This window comes from Malurus melanocephalus, unplaced genomic scaffold, assembly GCF_030028575.1.
Source record: "Malurus melanocephalus ecotype Western Australia unplaced genomic scaffold, MMel_1.1 scaffold_100, whole genome shotgun sequence".
Classification (NCBI taxonomy): domain Eukaryota; kingdom Metazoa; phylum Chordata; class Aves; order Passeriformes; family Maluridae; genus Malurus; species Malurus melanocephalus.
In genome coordinates this window covers 955,694-978,964 of record NW_026623332.1, presented here as the reverse complement: position 1 = coordinate 978,964, position 23,271 = coordinate 955,694, and the positions used below count along the sequence as shown (strand labels likewise).

Below are 23,271 nucleotides of genomic sequence, written 5' to 3'. Positions count from 1 at the left end.
ATAATATAATAAAGGATGAAGTGAAATAAGCATGAAGAGATTACTATTTAAAGTAATAGAACAACAAAAAGGCTCAGAGGAAAAACCCACACTTCTGGGACCCTGCTGGAGACAATATGTGTACTTTTTGTTCCTGCACCAGCACACAGTGTTTCATTAATCACCTTGAAAAAGCTTCTGCATATTAACAGCAGAAAAGGTACATTAACACTTTTCTTTAATAAATTATCAAAGAGAACAATGATGATAAAGTTTTATAAAGTATTTAAGAAAATTTGGGTTCGGGTTTTAAATGTTTTTTGTAATCTTTCATTGCTCTTGGTGGTTTTAGTAAAAGAACCAGTATTTTCAGTATTTTCTTTCTTTTCCCTGCCCTGTTTTTCCTTTTTCCTCTTCTGTATTTCCAGCTGTAGACTAGAACAATATACCATGGAATATCTTGAAAGAATCRTCATGTAAGAAGCACCATATTTGTTTTTCCACTGCAATGAAGACCATGTGTGGAATRCAGTATATTCTGGAAAGATGKGGCATATTGRTTTGCCTTTTTRACACTTCTGAAAGATAATGTCAGTMAATGTAAGCACTTTTGGTAATGTGCACAATTGTCTTTTCGGTTCCAGTGAGACTTTGAACTCAAAAGTCACCAAAATAAACTATCTTTAGGTCTATTATGAGTAACTTCTTGACTCATTATATTACGTATTTTGGAATGAGAGCAATGCACTGGCCCAAATCAAAGTGATCAGAGTAAATAAAAAAAAAATTAAGAGGATTCCCCTTTCTCACTCCTGTCTCTTTCAGGAAGGCAGYTTTCCAAAGGGTGTAATGAGTAATTTAAGACTTCATAGACAAGCTCAAAAGCTATTAGCCATTAAAACAATGCCGACAAAGCTAGTTAAGCAAAACTAAATTAATTTACAAAAGGCATTCTGATAAAAAGACAGAGAAAACAGTTTATTTATGGCCTCAGTAGAACACTATGACATGATGTGAAACATTGTTGAAAGACTGAATGTTCTAATGCCTGCTAGAAAATGCTCATTTGAAAAGATTTAAAATCAAAATGATACATTTTAAAAGTCTTCTTTGTTCTAGCAGATATCATTACCTAGAGAGGTTGCTGTACAGCACAAAATGGACAACCTGAAAGGTCAGCTGGAAAGAGTGTCAGACTCACTGCACCTACCACAATTTGCTGGGGTATTGTTAAAACACATGAGCCTCTCCAAGGCYAAGAATTGAATCAAGACATTTACATTAATGGGCCTTTGACAGACTAACAGTCAATTTTCTTATACTACACAGAAACTGCACAACATGAGCACCATTACAAGATATATAGCATATGGATRCCATTAAAGCTCGATTATAATGAATACTTGCTCATTTATTTCTCTAAGCACTACTTCAAGGAATGTAGCAGCAGTTTCACAGATGTCAAGTGGAAATAGTAGCCTTTCATTTAATTTGCTGAAAGATTGTTCCCTCCTATTAACTAATTTCCTCCTAAAGATGTGTCAGGGCTATAACAATAAAAACGTCATTTTAACATGAAGTTTAAACCAGTGAAGGCAAATTGCTGGAACAAACTACTTAGCTGCTTTGCTGGCCCCTTTTTATTTCCTTCTCAATAGGTCTCAAACTATCCCATCATTGTTCAAGTCTCATTTTGTCTTTACCCTCTGCTATAAGGATTCCTACAATTACATCCATGCATCTACGGCATTTACTGCTGGGGTTTTGTTATTTCTTGTTTAATATATAAAACAACAGACTATCCTGGTAAGTCTTTAAAAATTATATTTAGTTATACCAGATCCTCTAAGCCAGTCTACTCAGATTATGGTGTGCTACAGTGTCAAGGTCTGCCAAGGAGGAGACACAAAGRACACTCAGTTTTAATGTGAGATTAGAGGAAGAACACCACATGGTTTGAATGTTGTCTAAGTGCACCCACCTAATTCCACACTCAGAAGAGAGTCCACATCTGCCCATTGGATAAGAAGTCAGGTAAATGTTTCCCCAACATAAACATGTTAGCGAGCTCCTACTCTTCCCTGTCCTTACAAAAGTCAGCCTGTAGTGAGTTAAAGGCCACTCAGAGCAGAACATGATCRTGAAAGTATTCATGATCAAGTGTTGGCCCAAAGATATGACAGAGGAGCAGTTTTCAAGTTATATGTACGTGCAACTCATGAGCAAAGAGGAGAATTAAAAAAAAAAAAAAGCTAAAAGCTTTTCTTTAGAGAAARTACATTAAACCACAAACTATCTCTTTAAACTGGACAGAAAAATCGAAGTTTTGCAGTAAAGATTCCCTACCTTTTAATGCTGTGAGGAAAAATCTCAGCTACAAAAAGCCTTGAGGCATTCATATACATGACTGAATTTGTAGGAGCTCTTGGACTTTGCTCCCTGTGTCAGTTCCACAACTATTCATTTTGTCAGCACAGCGGAATGAGCTACAGCACTGGATATCATTTAGGGTTATWTTTTATCCCACATATTCTACAAACTAATTCTTTAATGTGTACTCTTTGTCAGTTGTAATATCTCATAGTACATGAAAACACACAAAAAAAARGTGCAGCTGATCTAACTGAAAGTAACAGTGTGATCAAACTGATGTACAGTACTGGAGTGCCTAATCCACCAGGAATGACTTCAARGAATACAGAAGACACTTAAAAAACATCTCTTTCTCCAAACAGCTGCATATCATGTAACTACTCCTCCTTTGCTATGAGCAAACTGAGCTTTATTACTGCAAATGCTCATGAAAGTTGTGTTACATTGGTAACTTAAAAGAAAACAATTAGTAAATTTGAAAAKAAAACAATTTAGAAACTTAGGATACTGACAAAATGGTTTGAAGCAGATTCAAACCACTCAATTATWTGAACAATTCAAATATGATTTGTTTGCAGCCATGTGTCTAAACTGAAAGCCAAATTCACTATATTCTTTATTAATTTCATTTATTCCAAAGTGATTTGTTCACTACAACTAATGCAATAAACTGCAGTGCTGCTATGTTGTTAATTTTGAAATGCAAGCTAGCTTATTCAATGAGCTTTTTTTTTTTTTTTTTTTATTTTGAAGAACAAAATGGACTATTTCAGGGTCCTAAAACCACTGATGTGCCACTGGCTGCGAAACACAAATCAATACCCAGCATAAGATGGTGACCACCACCATGCATCATTCACAGTCATTAATGTCAACTACAAAACAGACAATTTTCAAGTTCCGTGCTTGGTGTTTGATTTTTTGTGTTTGTTTTGTTTGTCTGGTTTTTTTTGTGTATCTGAGAGTTGTGCATAAAGCAAAACCARTATGACATCTGCATGAATCTTACTCTCTACCCCTAAACCAACAGAATTTCCTAGCAGGTCCTTTACAAAATTCCAAGGYTGTTACTTGATTAGAGCCTCAGTAACTCACTTCTCTCCTCTCCCAATCCCTTACACATTTTATTGTCATGATAGGGCAGTCAAATCTTCTCATTTCTGCTTAAAATATTTGATTTGGCTGGCTCTCTGCTCAGACGGAGCTGGATCAAACAAAAGATATACAAGGCTTTACTTTATTTGGTTATCTAAAACCAGGTTTGTGGCCCCCACATATCCTGAGAATAGGCAGATCAATGGTGCCAAGATCCACTTTTAGGCACTTTTGCRTTTTTCCACAAAACACAACAAAGCAGGTGGGGAAGACTGGGAGAGGCACTTAAGAAGTTCAGGTCCTGAGTCAAACTAATCTGCTAATGAAGACACCAACATTGATTCCTTGATTGTAATTATTCACAAGCCCTTAGGCATAACCTGCCCACCATTCACTTGTCAGTAATATCTGATTTGGACTCTCTAGATAGGAAGGAAGCAGCATCCTCAGGAGCAAAAGCACTTGTCTGAGAAGTGAAAAACCCAAGCCTGCTAAATTCCTGGAGAATGTCTGAAGTACTAGGAAAAAAGCCATTCTGGCAAATGCTGTCCATCTTCTGTTGAAATTGTGTCACAAAACAAGCAAAAGAAAAGGACAAGATTCACTGGACTGGAAACTCCTGGCTTTTGGTCTCTCAGAACACCTTCTCTAATGTACTTCTAATGAAAACTTAAACAACAACAAAATTCTTAAAACAAGACAAGMACACTCCCCAGAAAGTCTTATGTAAATAAATAAGATGGACTTAACTCTCTCTTTGCTGATAGTGTAAGGATACTGAATAGTTTTAGACTGTTTCCAGCATCTGATCTACACAGATGCTTTTCCCCATCACTGGTTAAAAATAAAACTAAATCTAAACCATACTGAGAAGGTTACAATTCTTTGTAGATTTTAGTAGATCAAATTTGATAGTGGCAAAGCTAGGCAGTCTGCTTAAAAGCATTTTCTCTTATCAATTCTGCTGCTAGGATCCTCGTTGTAATTTGTGTTSAGTACCATTTGATTTCCTAATAGAAAAGAGGCTCTGAGTATGGGGTGACCCACAATAACCTTCACGCCTCATAAAAAAAGGCAAGAAAGGCACAAACACTCTCCCCCTCAGGTCACCTTGTCATGCTAATTCAACACATCTAGGTAATTTCTATTTTCTCCTTGCATTTCTGAAAAACATTTAGGGATAAATTATGAAAAATGCAAACRAGTATGACCATTACAGTAATTGCATTGGTTACATTTATTAATTTGTCAAAATTAAGTCAATAAGAGTTTTAGTAACACCATTATATTACTTAATTAGTTTTGAAAGTTACTATCATAAGAACTCTATTTAATTGGAAGCATCTCAATTTACAGGATACATTAAATTCTCAGCAGCATTTTAAGATGATTCAACATATTCAGGTCAATTACCAGTAATCACCGTTTCCTACAACAGATTCAGAAGAAGCCTCAGTGCAACACTGGAAAAGAATAAAAGAGGTTTCTAAAAAACTCAACTGARTCTCAGTTCTGAAAGATACAGCTGAACTTCAGCTCACGTTATTGTGGTAAAAGGCCCTATCTAACATCTATGCTGTTAAAACCATTCTGAAACACTAAAGATTATAAAAATCTGAGCAAAGATTAGAGAACAGTTGTCTACCTTGAAACGGATGATGATAATTTGTCAGGACTGCCAAATTACTGAAATGCACTAACTGCACTCATGCCCAGCTGCACATTAATTACTAGATTAGAAAGTTATAATTAATTTTCTTAATACCACTACACCGCTTTTCTTCCTTGAGTTAATAAAACCAGATTGCAATCAATCTTTGTTAATTCACGCTGCAGAACGTAACTGCTGTAGCTATTTCCATATGCGAAGAACACAGCACGCACAGCTCTTGCAGTAATACCCTGCCTAGAAGTTGAATCTTCTGACATTTTAATGAAGTGTTGTAATAAGGCCAATAAATTATAAATTATAATTTACTTAGTTAAAGTAGAAAAGAAGTAGAAAAACTACAAAAGCTTAAAAATGAATTCTTAAAGAATCTTCTTAATGACAAAATTTAGAAGTGGATACTGTGTTCCGACATATTTTGAACTCAAAAAGAGGGTTGGAAAACCCACAGTTGTGTTGTTGAAAACCTTCACTGCTGAGACTTCCTAAATCTCTTAATGATTTTGCCATTAGAAACCATTAAAAGTGCTCCAGACCTCTGCAGAGATCACAAGAAATTTTAAGAATTAGTAAAGGAAAAATCTTTATAGAGATTCAAAGTAAAGTTTGTCTAAGTTCTCATCAAGAGCATCCAGTTATAAATACAGCAAAGATAATTAATGCAGCATTTAAAACAGCATATATTCTTCTGTGTCCATATCTGCATTAGTATCAAAAGGTGTTTTTATTAGATGGAAAGGATTATTCAAGTAAAATCAATGCACCCTTTTTTCCTCTACCACTAAGCCCAAAAGTTAGTTTCTTCAGCCTCATTACTGCTTAAAACTTATATATTTTTTTCTCTCCTCACTTCCCTTCCTTTGTAAAAGATGAGAGTAGAAATATGAGAATTATGAAATTATGGCATCCAAAGTGTGGTAGCCTATTCAATTTTGATGCAATAGAAGTCTTCAGCTTAAGCATCAGAAAGGGAAGAGCAAATGCCAGTAACAAATGAAGGCTGAAAATATTTTTATTTGGGTGTTAGCACTTTTTAATGTTTCTAAAGTCTTCTGGGGAATGGTAAAAGACAAGTAATTTTGTATTTGTGAAAAACTAGAGATAAGAAAAGGGATTTTAGAATAATACATAGCTTCCAGCAGCAAAGGCAGGCACAACCTTTTTATTTATTTATTTTTTCTCCCGAATTTCCCTACAGCAGCTGAATTTGCCTTGCACTGCTAAATGTTATAAATATGTTTTATTATATACATGTAAAACATCTGTAAGTTTGTGTTGAGGTATACATACACTCCACTCCTCCACCGTGATGTGTCCCAAAATACATACAGGCTTGATTGCCACTCTTTCCAGAATGTTCAACTATTTCAATTTATTTAAGGCSTTAAGGAACAATGCTTTAGATGATACACTAGGACAAGGAGGATTTATGGATCAACTGTTCCATAAAGCACTTTACCTTAAAGCAGTAACTTTTGTATATGTCCTACTGCGAGCACTGCAAAGAGCAGATCAACTGGTGACCTCAAGAACATTAGGGATGGAAGGAAAGGAGGATGTAAAGATGGAGGGACAGAAGRAGGAATGRAAGAGAGGAAGGAAAGGAAATGAARAACAGTCTGCCCAGAAGTTGCAGAAGACATATGTAGGACAACACCTTGTACAATTCCCAAATATTAATTTTCACATGCTCTCAAACAGAAACATCTGAAAAAAGACTCAGAGAAGCAACTCATAGATCTGGAAAACATGATACATCCAGGATTCACATTCCTCTTGTGGAAGATGGGTGGGCAAGGACAGAATCACAGCTCAACAGAAAAAACTATCAGAGCTGAAGATGATCACTGCTGTGCTTCTCCAAGATCAAAATGGATTAGAAGAGGGGAGCGAGCATGGAAGAGCAGTAGCAGGGTTAGAAAATACACAGAGTAGGGGTGGATCAAAGAGGACTGCAATAGTTTTGATTTACAGAAAACATAACACAAAAAGGCACTGGAAGATCTCAGAACCTGGTAGTGATTAAGGATCTGGATGTTTAAGAGACACTATGAGAAACAAAGTAGCTGTTTTCCAAACAAAAATTGTGGTGTTACATTGACCAACATCTAGAGAAATAAAAGTGACAAAGCACTACAGGTATCTGTATTTAATGCTGAAATTATTTTTTAAAAACAATTAAGTGCTCTGTATTCAGGTGGGCGTATGAAGCCAGTCACAAAGRTGAGAAAATCCAAGTAATGCTCAGTAATTATGCAAGCAGGCAAGAAATTAATACTTCCATCATTTTAGGATTCTTGAAAAGAAASCTCTGCAATTCTCACCAATTCTTAMACATAAYTGAACTATTAACAAATAATAAACTTTTGTTTCTGTTAAAAACTAAAGCAAAAAATGAATGTGCATAAATGTTCAYATTATTCTGAACTAATAGACTGATTTCTAGGGGGGAAAAATAACCTATTTTATGCTGATTTGTTATTTTAATGTCAATCTAAAAGATGAAATGGAAAATTGCACTGCAAGAGTATCTGACATATCCATGAAAATACATATGCCATGAATCTGAGAATAACAAAAGGTGTCAGAAGCAGTTATGAATAGTCATCATAAAATTAAACACGCTTATAAAGATGGCATAACACACACCCCTCRGCACCAGTATAATGAAACCAAAAACCACAAAATTCAAGTTTCACAGTATTAATAGGATTATGAAGTGCTAAGAAGAGAAGCTAAAAATTCAGATAAGCCAAGTTGTTATTTGTGATATACATGAYGCATTGGAATTATGTCATTTACAGCACGATTTCAGCTGTCCAGCTGAGAGGTCATAGTTTGGGGGAAGTTTGGGGGAAAGCCTGTCGTATCAGCAKCAGTAAGAAACCATAAAATGATGAATAAAAATGTACCAATACATACATTAATCTATGTGTTTATCTGAAACAAAAGATGTACTTTGAGAAGTATTGAAAGAAATTGCTCTTCAGTAAGGAAAAAAATACAATATTCTTTGAAGATAACAGCAGAAACTGTTCTCAGTAATGATATCTGAAAAAATGCAGTTAACAACTCTTGTTCATGCTCTTTTTTTTAGGATGATAAGAATACAGAGTAACTACAAACACCTGTCAGCTATTTGCTTGGTCAATCTCAATCCTTATTAACAACCACGTCATATAGATGCTTAAACCACTACAGGAAAAACACCCAAACAAGCACACATAGCTGAGAATTTAACCAAGTAGAACTAACAAAGTAACTCCAGCTAACATACACTAGCAAAGAACTTTGCAAATGCCCCTTCTCCCCTTCTCATGGTCACTTCAGGATTTCCATAGTAAGAAATGAGTAATTAATTTTGCATGTAAAATCCTGCAAATGTACATAGATTGTATCAAATACATAAAGTAAACAATTCATAAATGGCTTTATAATTTGCCTGTTGCAAAATTCCTAGGTGGAACAGTCCTAACACAACTATCATTTTTRGATGATGCGTTTTTCTGAGGTGACTTGAATTGTGGTGCAAGTGACTGAGAAGTACTTGTGCTCACTTTATGCATTTAGTGAAATCTGAAATTTCCAGGATCTGATTCCCTTCCCTCTGAAGGAAGCCTCCTTCGGCAGTCACACTTTGTCTACTGTAAGATTATCATCTACTGTACACAGATGAAAATTAGGTCATACATGATACAAACGATTGAGAGGGAAATGATCTTTARCCAAGTGCAAAGATGAATGCTCCTCCTACACTCAGGTGTCAGCGTTCCCAGCACAGCCAGTATTGGCCAAGGAAAAGCAGCCCAGTGGGCCAGGCCCTGGGCACTGGATTTCAGGGCAGGATAACTGCTCCTCAAGCTGCTTCCCAGAGCCTTTGCAGTGCCCACTCCAGTGGGAGCTCGTTCCTTCTGTCCTAGTGAACACACCAATGTGTCCTGTTTGGAACTGAGCCTCACTCTGCACATCTTCACAAACAACTCCAACTCTCCAATATAGCTGGCAATTCAATACCAAGGGTTCCCAAGGTACAGCACACAAATAATTCCTGATTATCTGCCAATATCGAGGTGATAACAGCACTTACCCAGCTAAGCAAGAGCACAAGCAACACCCTTAGCCATACGCTAGTTTATAAAATCTTATTTTCAATAAATGCATTTTCAAAAACTTGCAGGGGAGCAGGAGTGGTTTGAATTCCCAGGAAGCAAACTGAGGATCTGATGCAACTTTCCCACCCTGTGTCACTGCACTTCAGTGAAGGACTGGTTACAACCAGACTGGTAGGAAATCTGACATCCCTGCTTGGTTTAAGACCATAGGTATATGCCATTGGTGGCTGGGTGAAYTTCCTAGTCCTGATTTCTTCTAGGGCAAAACACAAAATAGTTCTGCTTATAAAACCTGCTTATCATTCCTCTTACTGGCACAGAAAACTTTTATATCTTCTTTTAAAATAACATACCAAAAAAAAAAGCAATTTCCCATTTTTTAAAAGCCATCAAGACAAAATATTATGATAATTGGGGAGGGTTTTGATACCCTGCAGAGTGTCTGCTGAGGAGGGGTCCAAGGTCCATGAAGTGGAGCCTCTGGTACCCAGCTGGTTTCTGTGGGGCTGCCCAGCAGAAGGTTTGTTTTGTTTTGCAGAAAAACATTAGCTATTTTTAGCACCACAGAGATCTATAAAGTGTTTGTAATCCTACATTTTATGCTGAGGAAAGCCATTACTAATACTCACATASGCTTTTACACAGATAAGTAATATGATAATTATGAACTTGTAAGTGTCTACACTCATTTTACACTGCACTAATAAACTGTGGGGAAAGAGTGTTTAAACTTAMAATCTGGGACTAGAATCCTTCTTTTGGCTATAAAGCAAGCACCTTAACTGGGAAGGATTATTTTGCAGTAATAATAATAGGTCCCAAATTCTTCTTGTGTTATTGCCAGAGGGCAGCCTCCCACACAAATTCTGTATTACAATATTGAATTGAAGCTGCTATTTGAATAACACAGCCTATCATTATGGGCTATCACCAAAATAATATTTTTCTTGGTTCTTTTTCTTTCTTGCCAAAAAGCTACATTCCTTGAACTGTCTCATGAAATTTTTGTGATATTATTATTAAATTACGTATTTTTTGCATTGCTTAATGGTAATTCAGACATCAGCACAGGTCAAACAGGCTCAATATTGAACATAAAGCACTAGTCATGGAATGGAGAACTAGCTACTCATTTCAGGCAAGGTGACGACACAGCAAAGAATTTCACATGAGGCAAAGACATGGCAAGGAGTTTGTTTCCTGCGGTGCTCTAACACGTCCTAAAACAAAGAAATTTCTAATTTTCTGAYATTTAACATGCATAGCGAATTTTCCAGTTTGTTTTGCATTCAATACTAACTCAAGAAATATRAACTTGTTTATGATTCATGCAATGAACTGAAATGGCTGCGTTGAAAAAATGCACTGTGTGCTGAAACCCTTCTTGCCAGTAGTTACTTTTAAATTAGGATGGAATTAATTTTCTCATCTCAAGATGTTAGTGGTTTCAATTAATTGCACAAGGTCTTGTTTAGTCAATGGAAAGAGATCAGTATATTCAGACAGCAAATCACTCTCTGCCAAAACATATGTTTAACACAAACCAAATAATTTTTAAARAGGTAAAGTTCAGCTAGGATTATCCCTTTGCATCCAGGGCTAATACAAATCCACACTGTGATCCAAATGCCTGAAGGCAAAAGTCTGCTTTCCATTGGTCTGTTTTGCTGCAGGGGAAATCTCAGTGTTTAATTCAGTAACCAAATCCTTTTTTGTTATTATTGCCACTTTATTACATCAGTGGAGCAATTTGCCAAAACCACACGTACCAAGCCTTTATAAAGTATGTCTGCTACTTTTAGCTTTTTTCCTTAGGTAGTTYTGATTTCTTCCTCTAAAATTATGCCAAAATTAGACAGAAGAGATAAAATTAAAGATTTMATCTAAACACAACTTCTGCATGATCCTACAATAAYAAACTGTGYAGACAGTGTTTTTCCTCTCTAAACTCCCTTAAAAATAGGTTTATTTTTGCCAAATACAGTCAAATTTGAAGAATACGCTTTATTTAACTCTGCAGTCTTTTATTTTTCTTTTTGGTTTTTTGTTAATTTAATTTATACACTAGAGTTAACAGTRCAAACCAGAACAATTAAATTATCCATCCTGGTTAAATCTCTGCCATAAAGTTCTTGTGTCACTAGGACAAATAAAATCATGAACTGCTAATTCTGTTAAAGAATATAGCATCATACAAACAACATGCAATAAATCTTGCAAAATAATGCAACAACAKTTCAGGCATTTCAGACAGCTTAAGTGGGAGAATCAAGCTGTCAAAAAGTTTTGCTGAATTTACATGTCTGGATCCCTTCCTCATTTTATTTTCAAACTTTCTCAATGCATTAAGATTGCTTTACAAACTAAAAAGTTATGTACTCTTCAGTGCACTGATTATGATGGTTTTTTGGAGGGTGTCCCAGAACTCAAACAGAACTGTTCTGTTGTAGGCTAAATTCTTTCCTTAAGAATGSTGGAGTTTTCTAATAAGGTACCACACTAAAGACATTTTGAAGAGACCCCAAACATGTTTTAAAATTGTGAATTTGAAACTTTAAAATATTTTCAAGCTAGTTCTGTTGTCTAAAGATCAACATTTCACATCTCAGTGGCTTGTTTATTGGCCACGTTTCCACCTAAGTGGAAAGTCTGAGAGAGAAGATCCTTTAAATGCCTGCAACCTAAAATACTGSCACCAGTAGTCTGAAATACCAGAATGAGTGTCCCATAAGAGAACAGCACCTGCATTTGTGTCATCCTTGCAAACACCGTGGCATTTTAGCATGAAACCCCTCTCCAAAGCAGGCAATTTCTGCTGGGCAAGCTGAGATGGTGGGGAAAACCATCTTATTTAGCACTACTGTCACAGGTGGGTGTATTTCTTCTTGCTATATTCGTTTTTTTCCAAGTGATGTGAGATAAAAAACCATTYCTGAAGCTGTCCTGTGGGTGTATCTCCTTGCTCTGAATCCTCATAGTGGCTGCAAGGGCTCAGGAGTGCCAGGAAACTCTTGTTCAAAGGGAACCCTTTGAAGCCTGGAGAGACCTGTGGCATAACTTAACTATGCTTTACAAAATGTACCAATTTAAAAAATAATAGYAATTTTAAAAGTCAAAAGAGGACCTTGCTTTAAAATCATGCTGACAACATCCCAATGACATAAATATTGCAGCTCTGTCACTTCCATCCTCAGTTACCTCTGAAATGAATAACTACTTTGTGCAAACAATTTAGCAAGGTCCCTGCTATCTCACTTCATAAAATATGTTATATTGGATACARCTCAGATCCAGTATTAATGTACAATCAATATTAAACTGTAGAAAGAAAAGAATCCTGAGCTGACATCGGACACAGTAAACATTCTGCATTTATGCCAAATAAATCTTACCACTCTCGGTGGTTTGATTTCAATACAAATTAATCACATGTATTTCAAACTCCTCTTTTTTAGCTTCTGTTAAGGTTCCCTGCTCTGACCCACTCCAACAACATCTCAYAGCTTTTGCTTCCATATAACATTTCCCATGGTCCCTAAAGCCATAAGTGCTTTCATAATTTAAGTTTGTCAGTGAGCCAGAGAARCAGGCACAGTTTCCCCCCTTAGCCAGAACAACACTTATGAACAGGCTGGACATCAAAAAAACCCCAAACCATTTACAGTTTGTTATGTTTCCAGGAATAAAAATATTATTTACTCCAGTCGAAACTTTTTCATTAAGGCAAGGCATAACTATTTTTCAAAGTTTCAGGTGTACTTAAAGGTTATATGCGACATTGATTCTTCATAAAAAGGCAGGCACCTTAATGCCTAACAGTATTGCTACATCACAGCACAAAAGGTACAATAAATAACCTTAAAACYAAGCAACTGGTCAATGTATAGAGAGCAAACATTTCATAGAAAATATATTCTTTCATTTAAGAATGCTTCTGGGTTACTTATTAGCAAGTAGTTATCAGAAATAGTGACTAAAAACCAGGTACAGGTCTGCTTTCAAAGGGGGGAAAAGTGAAATAAATAGAAAATTTCCATCTGGAAGAAAAAAAATGCACATAATTTTATACTCAGATATTTACTCCTGATTGATTCCAGAGAATAATAACAGTATGGGCTCTTCTCTGTATTCAACAGCTAGGCATCATTCCATGAACACAAGCCCCATACAGCTTCCCCTTTAATAGTTACAGGGGTAAAAATAAATAGATATGTTAAAAAGATTACTTGATCCTTCAAAATTGATGCAAGTCTGGGTATTTGTCAAGATTACTTAACTCAYTAAATTATAATTTCAGATTTTTAATCCCTATAAATCTGAGAGGTAAATTAGAGAAATAAACAAGCAATAAGATTGATCAGTCACAAATTACTTGAGATTTTAGAGAGAAAGAACAATTTTAAAATGGAGAAGCCAGATTGCCACATCTCACTGAGAAGCAAATAAAAAAGGATCATGAACCAGTGGTATTTTAAGAAACTGTTATAGTTGGCATTTTAGAAGTACTGAAGAGGAAACATCTAAACAAAGTATTTGTGTGAGGGAGGAAAATAAGAAAGGAAACAAATAAAGAAATAAAAGTGGCTTTCCCAGTTTGTGCTTCTTATTCTCAAAAATGAGATTCAAACCTGTCTGTCAACCCACCACTGCTTTACAGGCTTCTCCCTCTGCAGCCTCTCTTTGTAGTCCCATTTTTAGCCAGAAGAGTCCACAMGTGCTATACAACTCTGTTTACTTAAATAAGCAAGGGAGCCATAAAAGGAACTTGAAATTTCGCAGTACAAGCAGAAGTGAAAAACAAATGCTGAAGATGAACTGAAAATACAGAGAAACATCGGAAATATGGAAGTGCAACTGAAATGTCAGAAAGAAAGAAAAGGAAATCCCAGTTCAAACCACTGATCTAATTGCTTAAATTGTACTTTAGAGGTAAACATAGTCATGAATTGGCAAGTATTTTTAGCTGAAGAATAGCACAATGAAGTTTTTATCATATTTGATAATAAAAGTTCCATAAACAAGACAGTAAGTGTCCCATGATTGTTAAGTGGCAAGGAAAGAAGCAGGATAAGCTAAAACAATGGAAAAGATAAAAAGAACAATACTTCAGATGGATGTCTTTAGCATGTGAGGAGAGAAAAGCACTTATCTATGTTTATGCACAGAGACATGCAAGGAGAGAGCAAGTCTGGCAATGATGACACCGGATGAACAGAGAAAACCAACTACTTTGTGAAGAACATTTGCAAAGTTAAACAAATATCCAGCTCATCTCTTAATCCAGAAACAGTAATTTAAAAATGCCCACTGACACCCATAATCTATTGTGAGTGTTTTCCAATTTGAAGCATAAATCAAAATAAAATCAAATAAAATACTAATCAGAAATGAGGCATATTAGATCCACAAACGTATGCAGGCTTCAGTGGCTTAGCATTTCCTAAGCCTGGATGACAGCRAATTTGTTTACTCCCAGCATTATGGAAGAGTCATCTACTGAAGGTCAAAGCTGGGCAGATGTGCAAGGATTCAGAATGAATAACTAAAAGTTCAGMATTTAATGTCAATTTTTCTGCCACAGCAAAGGAAATCACCTCAGCAGAGATCTTTCACTTTTGTGCCAGGTAAAAATTGAATCCCTTTTGTGTTACCACCTTGCGTATTTGCAGGTGACATCTGTAATGCTCCAGAGTAGTTGTTGTGAGAAGGTTGGAACAAAACCATGAAGATCTATCACATAATTTGAACTATACCCCAAACCCCCATTGATACATTAACAGTCATGCAGGGATTTAGATAAAGGTAGCACAGAAGACACACCTTTAGCCCGAATACCTTCCTAAATATACTATATTGAGCAAGGTATTTTTGTGCTGCAATTACAAACATGTGCTAGGGTTTTGTATTCAGAAGTTTTTCTAACAGCTTAAAAACAAATAACCAACACAACTCAARCTGCTGTACTACTGAACTGTGTGGGCTGTACTGATTAAAGCCTGTTGTGAAAAAATTATTAGCATGCATGTAAGTAACAGCCAAAGTCCAAGGATCATCACCAGGCTGCTGTTAATCAGCCCCTTCAGTGATGAGAAAGTTCAGGGGTCACTAACTCCCTCCTGCACCTGCATACAGATGGGCTTTTTTGGCCTTCTACCTCGCTGCTGTTTGGAAGGAAGGTGGAAGATGAGCCTGTCTGAGCTGACATGCCAGGGATTTCTGCAGGACTGGCCCTGAGCAGTTTACTGTGAAGCCTGAAGCAAACGCAGCCAATCAAGCAACATATCAATGTCTGTTCCACTATGGGGAAGAGGTGCACCCRTAAATACAGAGCAAGCAGGGAGCAGTGGGAGATGCTGACTGTCAAGGAGGCAGTCATACAAAAAAACACAACACCAACACATACACACACGTGAAATTTTTCTTGATTCCCTTCCTTATGATGAATGATGCTGGGGTTTATTATAAGTGTGAAGGAAGCTGATGCRTCCTTACAAATACACAAATACACCCCACAGGTGTAATTTTTAATATTCTTTGCYGAGCAGTGTGAAGAAACCATTTTCTTTACCAGCACAGTAACACAGATAGCATTCCTGACTTGGACCAAGGAATTGCTGACATGTCTGGAGCCAAATTCTGGAGGCAAGAATGACTTCAGGAAAGGAAGCATCTCCTACAGCAAACACACAGCTCCTTCAAACCATGACTGCCCAAAGCAAAACCAYTCCTTGGCAGAGGGTACAAAACAGTGACTCTCTTGTAGCAGGTATTCCTCTTGTCTCTTGATATGAAGGACATGCTGATACCACATTTGAGAACAGGTAAAAAAAAGAGCAGAAAGTGGCTAGAAAACTTTCAGAGTAACTCATGTCCTTTTGCTCTTACCCTACCTAGAACAACACTAAAAGGACTTCAGTAAGAGTGATGAGCAACATACTAAATAACAAAAACAGCCTGTTCTGAGACAAATAATACATTTCTGTATGCATTCCTCATTGTGCAATAYATATCCACTTAAATTTCCCAATTTAAACTGCAGAACCAGAGAGACAAAAACTGTGCATCATTGTAATAGTTCTGTGGCAAAGATGGATTCAAGATAATTTTTTACATGTTCTCRTCACCAAAAAGCAGTTGTTTTACCTCTTGATATTAAGCAATGCCCAAGGTATCCCAGTGGGAGTGTTGAAAGCAGGTAGCAGTTTCTCTCCAAGCTCCACCGCCTTTTTTCGGAAAACCTGAAAGTTAAGAAGAAACCAAGTGTTGGAAAATGCACTGCTGCTACAACTAAATGAATTTAGCAAACACCACTATTGAGCACATGGTACAATCCATCTCAGCACAGTGAAGCATCCCTGCTCCTTCTGAGTGGCTTCAAAGGAGCAAAGCAGCACAGCCTGTTTTCCACGGCCCCTGGTAAGGAGGGAACTCACCCAGCAGGGGTGACAATGCCCAGATGAGCTGCTTCTGGCATGAACACCATTGAGGCAGAACCAGCAGCACAGCCAGACCTGATGCTGCAGAGCACTCCTGGCTGCCCCTGCCATGTACCTGTGCTCAGGGAAGGGGACAGGAGCCAGGGACACTGCTCCATCCCAGCTGGCTGCTCAGCAGCTCCTGTCCCAAAGTGACAYGTCCTYCTGGAACACGGGATGCAGCTGGAGRAAGGCCACCTTGGYTCTCTGAGTTCATTAACAGGAGCTCAGAGTGCTCTGGGAGCCTGGGCTGCATCGCCAGGGACCTGCTGTCCTGCAAATCTGCTGCACTGTCACTCTGKGGCAAAAGCATCCACATGCACCTCTGAAAAAATAAACCCCACAAATTCTGCAGCACTACAGTCTGTATGGACTCAGCTGGCTTGTACCCAGAGAGTGTCAGTGCCACAATTAAKCAGAAAATTGGAATATACCCCTGCAGACAATTGAGACTTAACTGATATTTAGCATCTAAACTGTTTGAGCTTTTATTTCAAAAACAGGAACCAGAAAGACCCCAAATGCTTACCCTATACCCACATGAATGACAAACAATTTAACAAGAGGAACTTTCACATCCAGGGCAATAGCTAAAAAGCTGGAACAAAGAGGATTGAGCTTTCCTTCAACTGCCAGCTCAGCTCAGGTTACATTAACCTTCCTGTTTGTGCATTGAGTGCTCTACTAAGAGAGTTTTTAATTAGAAGCAATATTGTTCCAACTTAAATATAGAAACCTATTTAGTGATTTCAATATGTGGATGTACAAGGCCTATTTGCTTGGAATTACACTGGGATCTTGCACAACACTGAAAGGGATTATCCCAGGTGTAGTAGTCAAAATAGCAAAGTCACCTTCATTGTTCTCTCTTTCTAACAATGGCTCCTTTCAATTCATTTTTTCTCCCCAGACATATTTATGATGGATTTATATTTAGTTATGTATTAGGAATCAGACTGTACATCTGATGTACCTTGCAGTGCAGTCAGGCGTGTACGTTTATGTGAATATATAAAGACATTTGCTGGGCAAAACAAGGTAATGCAGAAATTTCTTACCACAAAAATAAAATACAATTTGTAAAATACCMCTTTCTAAAAGCCACATTGAAGGAAGGTTTTTATTATTGAAAAATACATGATCAGAAGTGAATATAAAACTCTGGGACAATCATAAAGAAGCTCCAGACGATCCCATCCCACGGTCTCTCCATATGACACACATCTCAAGATTTCTGTGGCAACAGTCCAAAATCTAGAATTACAGTAAAAGATATTTTGAGGGAGGTGAAGTAATTTCAAGACAAATTGTGTCTGRAGTCAGAAAACTTTCTCGAGTGGATTGAATGAGTGTGCTGGGAGAAACCTGAAGCAAARCAGCAGGGAAAACAATTTCCTTGGAAATCCCTTCATAATCCATYATATTTCTGACTTCCCAGTTTACCAATTATGTGGATTCTGATGAGAATTAGTTATGGATTTGTGATCTTTATCCAGCACATAATTCAGTCTTCCCTAGGGTGAAAGCCTTGAGGAACACTGARAAACAGTTGGTACAGAACATAATTATCTCTTTAGCAGCATTCCTTGGGAGGAGCAAGGGACAGTAACCCACCAGGAGCACACAAGCTTCCCCTTGTCACACTCTGCAGCCACATCTTGCATCTGCCAAAGCCAAACCTATCCTTTGCTCTTTTAGCACAAGAGAGGCCTCTCTCAGCCTTTCACAACACATGGGGTGAGCAGCTCATCAGCCTCTCTGCTCTGAAACACTGAAGTGACAGGAGAATGGCCACAATCATCCTCCCAAGCAATGGGCACACCAGGACCCAGAGTTCCTGCAGAAGAATCTGCTGCACAGCACAAAACCTCACCTTTGGCTGTATGTAAAAGGGCTAGATAGAGATCCAATTAAAGTTGTTAAAGATGCCAAAATGTATTCTTTTTAGATGTTTATGTAAGGACAAGAGGAGAGCTCCCCTTCAAAACGCACACGCATGCTGAGCCACGCCAGAGGCAGCAAAGCTCAGTACCTGCTGTACCTTGCAGCCTGTATTAATCCTTCATCATTAAAAAGATTGCATGACAGCTCAGAATGAGGTCTTTTACAATAATTGCTTCTGGACAAAAGTGTGACATTTTAGTATGTTAATTTGATGTAGAGCAATAATGGTTTGCTTTCAAGTATTTCTACCAGCTCTAACGTATTTTTTTAAATTCTACTGTAAATTCTGSTCTAGCACAAATTCTTTCAAAATAAAAATTGCCTGCATTATGGAAATGTCACAAACAATGGCCATAAAAAAATAAACACCTGTGATACAAAGCAGTATGGAAGTATTGTTCCACACAAGAATATAGAAGGAAAATGTAATTGAGTCCTGACAAAAATAGYGCCCTAAACACCAACATTAGAACACACAGTGAAGCCAGGCATTTTAATTTCTTTCTTGTCCAAAATGCACCTCTTTCAATGCAGTAAACAATTTTCATACTTGGCAATTAGAAAAAAAAGAATAAAAAAATATTTTTTAAACCATTTTAAATTTTGAAACAAATGCTGAGGTCAAGATRCACTTCTTGCTTATATGAGAATTTCAACAGGTTATTACTGATGCAAGCTAGAGATTTTCCTTCCCCTTCCAAAGGTAAAAATAAAAAYCAACTATGGACAATATCTAATTTTATTTCTAGGACTAATTTAACATGGCTCAACAACTGGCTAAATCACTATTTATAAAGGAGAACAGCCTAGACAAGAATTCAACACTGAATGACTAAGCACAATAAATAGTAGCCTCATGCAGTAAAAATATATTCTTTCAGCAAGGGTAAAAGGGTGAAAATAAATAAATGGACCACTTTATTTCTCAATTTGAAACTTTAACAGTTAACAATAATAATAATAATAATAATAGCAATAACAGAAAAAGCAGGTGCTGCAATTATTGCACATCATCCAGAGTATTAACTGTATTTTTCTTTTGCAGAAACTTCAGTATTGGACAAGAAATAAATATTGTGCTGGGAAAGAGGTTTTTTGGGTAACAGCAGTGAATAAGCAATAGGAACTTCTACTTATTATCTCTACTTTTGACATGAATTTCGACTTTTGCCAAGCCCTGATCCTTCCCCACAAACCACCGGTAAAGTGATTGTTTGGTAAGCACAGATTATGACAGCCATTATCAAGAAGCACARAGCAAAGGCAGAAATGACGGAGCACAAAAATGAGAGACATTATATATAATAGAGGAAAATACCTGCAGTGGAATTTCCCATCCCAGTGGTTATCTTTAGAGCCTTGAGGACTTTTTCCTGGCTTTTCCTCATGAATGCTCATCCAGCAGTAATGAGGGATTGCTTACATGAAGAACTCTAACTGGGTCAGACCTGGCAGAAGCTGTCACAGTCCCACATCTGCACCCACACTTCACTCCATGCTTAGTTTAAATATTTACCTAYAAGTCTAAAAGTCTACAAAGCACTCCCAAGGCCTCCATCACTTTCTCCAATGCTCTATCATATCTAGACAGCATACATTTTAAAGAAGAGGGACTGAGGAGCTATTTACCTGGCACATTGGCAGTCCCTTTATCAGGTGGTGCACAGAGTAAGCCYCACAGTCATCAATCCTTCTTTTGAATTGAGGATTCACAGCAAAGTACTATGATTAKCTTTTAAGAGCAATGAAGTCACTAAAAATTGCACTGATATTTAACTCAGGTAAACATCATACTACAGCAAAGAAAACAACTGTGTTTCATGAAAGAAAATGATAACTGAAACCAGTCAGGAAATATGTGATCAGTATGTAACACTATTAAGTTGGGCAGGACATGAAATGCTTTCTCAAGCATTTCTCTCTAACCTAATTTTTGCTAGTAGTCAGACTTTGGATGTGAGATAATTCTCTTTTTGAGCTCAAAGATGCTCCTAACATTTTTAAAAAGTATATTATGGACTCTCACTGTGTGAAGGTCCTGTGTAAGATGGACTCTTCCATGAAATAAGTAGAGATTCCTTCACACTCTGCAGTCCTACTCAAAATAAGCACTAAAGCAAATTAGATAACTACTATAATCATACAACAGATTAGATAGAAGACRGAGTCACTACATTTCCTATTTCAATTCCTATTTGGGTTAGTAGGCTGTGGATGGTTAAAATAAGCTCAGGTCTAAAAAGGTAGCAGCACCTTCATTGTCCTTTGAGTTATCAAACTTGAGTAACTCACAAACACAAAAGTGACGCCAAACCGCCCCCATTGCTCCAAGCCAGCAATTCTTTGAACAACATTTGAGTGAGCATTAATATGGAAACAAGAAATCCACTTCACTGCTGCACACACTTGTGTTTCTTGTTACTATCTGTTCATTCCATAGCAACACAGGTACCAAGCCAGGGATCAAAACATTATYTTCTCACCCATTAGACAGCCTTAAATATTTCTTAAATACATAAAATTATTTTTGGTCTCCATAAGAGAGAACAAACTAACTAATTAAGAGATCATGCATCCAGAACTGCAATGCTCATGTTAGAACATCCAATGCCACAATCAATCTTGCAGACTCTTCTGTCCATTAACAAATCTTATTAGGGAAAAGAGTGTTCCCACAGAGAAACAAGGATCTGCCTGCAAAGCTGCAACTGCAGGGCAAAGACCAGACCTGTCATCTGGTGAGCACTGGCTTTCATTATAGTGCAAGAATGTTATCTCCTCTGGATAAACAAAAATGTTTCCTCTGGCTGCAATTACAAATCCCTTTGAAAATGTCAAATTACCTCATTGTAGTTTTAATTGCTATTGCTAATCAGGAAGAAAAGAAAGCACAGGAAAGAAATATCTTAGAATTGCGTATGAGGCACGTCTAATTTTAAAAAGAGCATAGCAAGGTACAACATCATAAATTAAAGAACAGCCAGAACGCTGCCTTAAGAAGTGCTCCCTGCTAAGGAAAACAGAAGTTAAAATTTAACAGCAAAGGAACCAATACTATATTTTAATATTTTTTTCAATTGATAAAGACATTTTCTCAACATCTCTAATTCTGTCAAATTAAGCATTTCTCACTTTTGTTTTTATATTTAGAGATAGAAACTGACAAGGCACTAAGTAAGATTTATTGCTTTCTTTCCTGTACCTGACTGCCTTTCCCAGTAGGATAAGGAATGAATATTTCAGTGCAAAAGCAGAAAACGAGAGCAGAAAAATGAACAGGGACAAGCTGCTTTCCTGCTCTTCAGAACACTGAATAGAAATCCTCTCAGCATAACAAAYGTTGATTTGGGTTCAAAGTGATCTGCTAACAAAAAAGAACTCTCTCAGAACAACTTGTTCCAATAGCTTCTTTACTGAAAGACAAACCAGGATTTTTTGCTATGTTTACATTTGTTTTATTTTTGCAATGAAAGACTAGAAATGCTASAAAAATTGTGGTGCTCCACCTGACATAACAGAATACTTGACATAGAGTAAACTGAATTCTGCCACTATCTGCAATACCAAGTGATACCATGCTTAAGTGCCACACTATTTGAAACCATTTCCTATAACACATTTTCAGCATTTATGACACGTGAGTGAGTTACCCAGATGCTGGCATTAATTTGTCAGCAAGCAGTGCTTTCACAATTACTGTCACCTTGACWCTAGCAGGTGGCTTTGAATTTAATTTTATTTAGTCCTCACTTCCAGCTGAGTCAAGTCAGTTATGAATATTCTGTGCCAAAAGGTGAAGAGACAGTTAATAACACTTCCTGAAACAAGCATTGTAATAAGTCACATCAGTGTGATAATCAGTGCCAACAGAAGACACCAAATGGCCTTCAATGAGGACATTCACAATTGTAGAAGTGGTTTTGCACATCTAGATCCAGAAGTGCCAAGAGGGTGTTTTGAGCATTTTTCCCAGGACACAGACTGCATTCAGGACCAGCTCACCAGCTCTGGGCCAGCCCTGCTGCTGCTGGACTTGAGCATGTGAAATGCCACTCCAAGACATGACCCACCTCCCGCCCACACCCAATCTCAAGTCTTCCTATCAGGGACACACTGCATTGGAAACAAGAGGCTCCCCTTGAATCTACACCGATGGCAGTCAAAGCCCAGGCAGAGCTGATCGACACAAGGGCAMACGCCCACAGGGGTCAGCATCAAACTCTTTCCCATTCTGAGTTTTGGGGAGGCTTTCTGGTTTGCAAGCGTAATGTCAAACCCAAAGCACTGTTGCTCACCCGGACAACTTTACTCAAAGCTGATAAGCCCCCTCAATCCCCAGGACCAGAGGGATGGCTGAGTGACACAGACCCAGCTCTCCTGGGGTTGCACCAAGCTGGAGCTCTGGAGCTTCGCTGGATGCAAGAATTTTCCTTACAGAGGCAACGGGGAGCTTCTGCACTACACACCCTAAGGCTGCCCCCAATTCCTGYGCAGGCCAAGCCAAGTCCACCCTCAGGCACATCCTTAAACTCGAACACTTAATTTGGGAAATGATCTCTGATAGTTTCCCTCTCATTAAAATTCACAGAGTGTCACTAGTTTTCAATCAGATCACTCCCTTGCA

The 23,271-nt window shown here is 37.5% G+C and overlaps 1 protein-coding gene across 1 annotated transcript in view; it reads right to left on the bottom strand.

Annotated features, from left to right (window-relative positions):
• MAN1A1 (mannosidase alpha class 1A member 1) overlaps positions 1-23,271 on the bottom strand; it is a 133,599-nt gene that overhangs the window by 38,984 nt on the left and 71,344 nt on the right. The window contains exon 5 of the mRNA XM_057368977.1: positions 16,372-16,466. Within this exon, the coding sequence (XP_057224960.1) occupies positions 16,372-16,466 (95 nt within the window). The remainder of the gene's footprint in view (positions 1-16,371; positions 16,467-23,271) is intronic.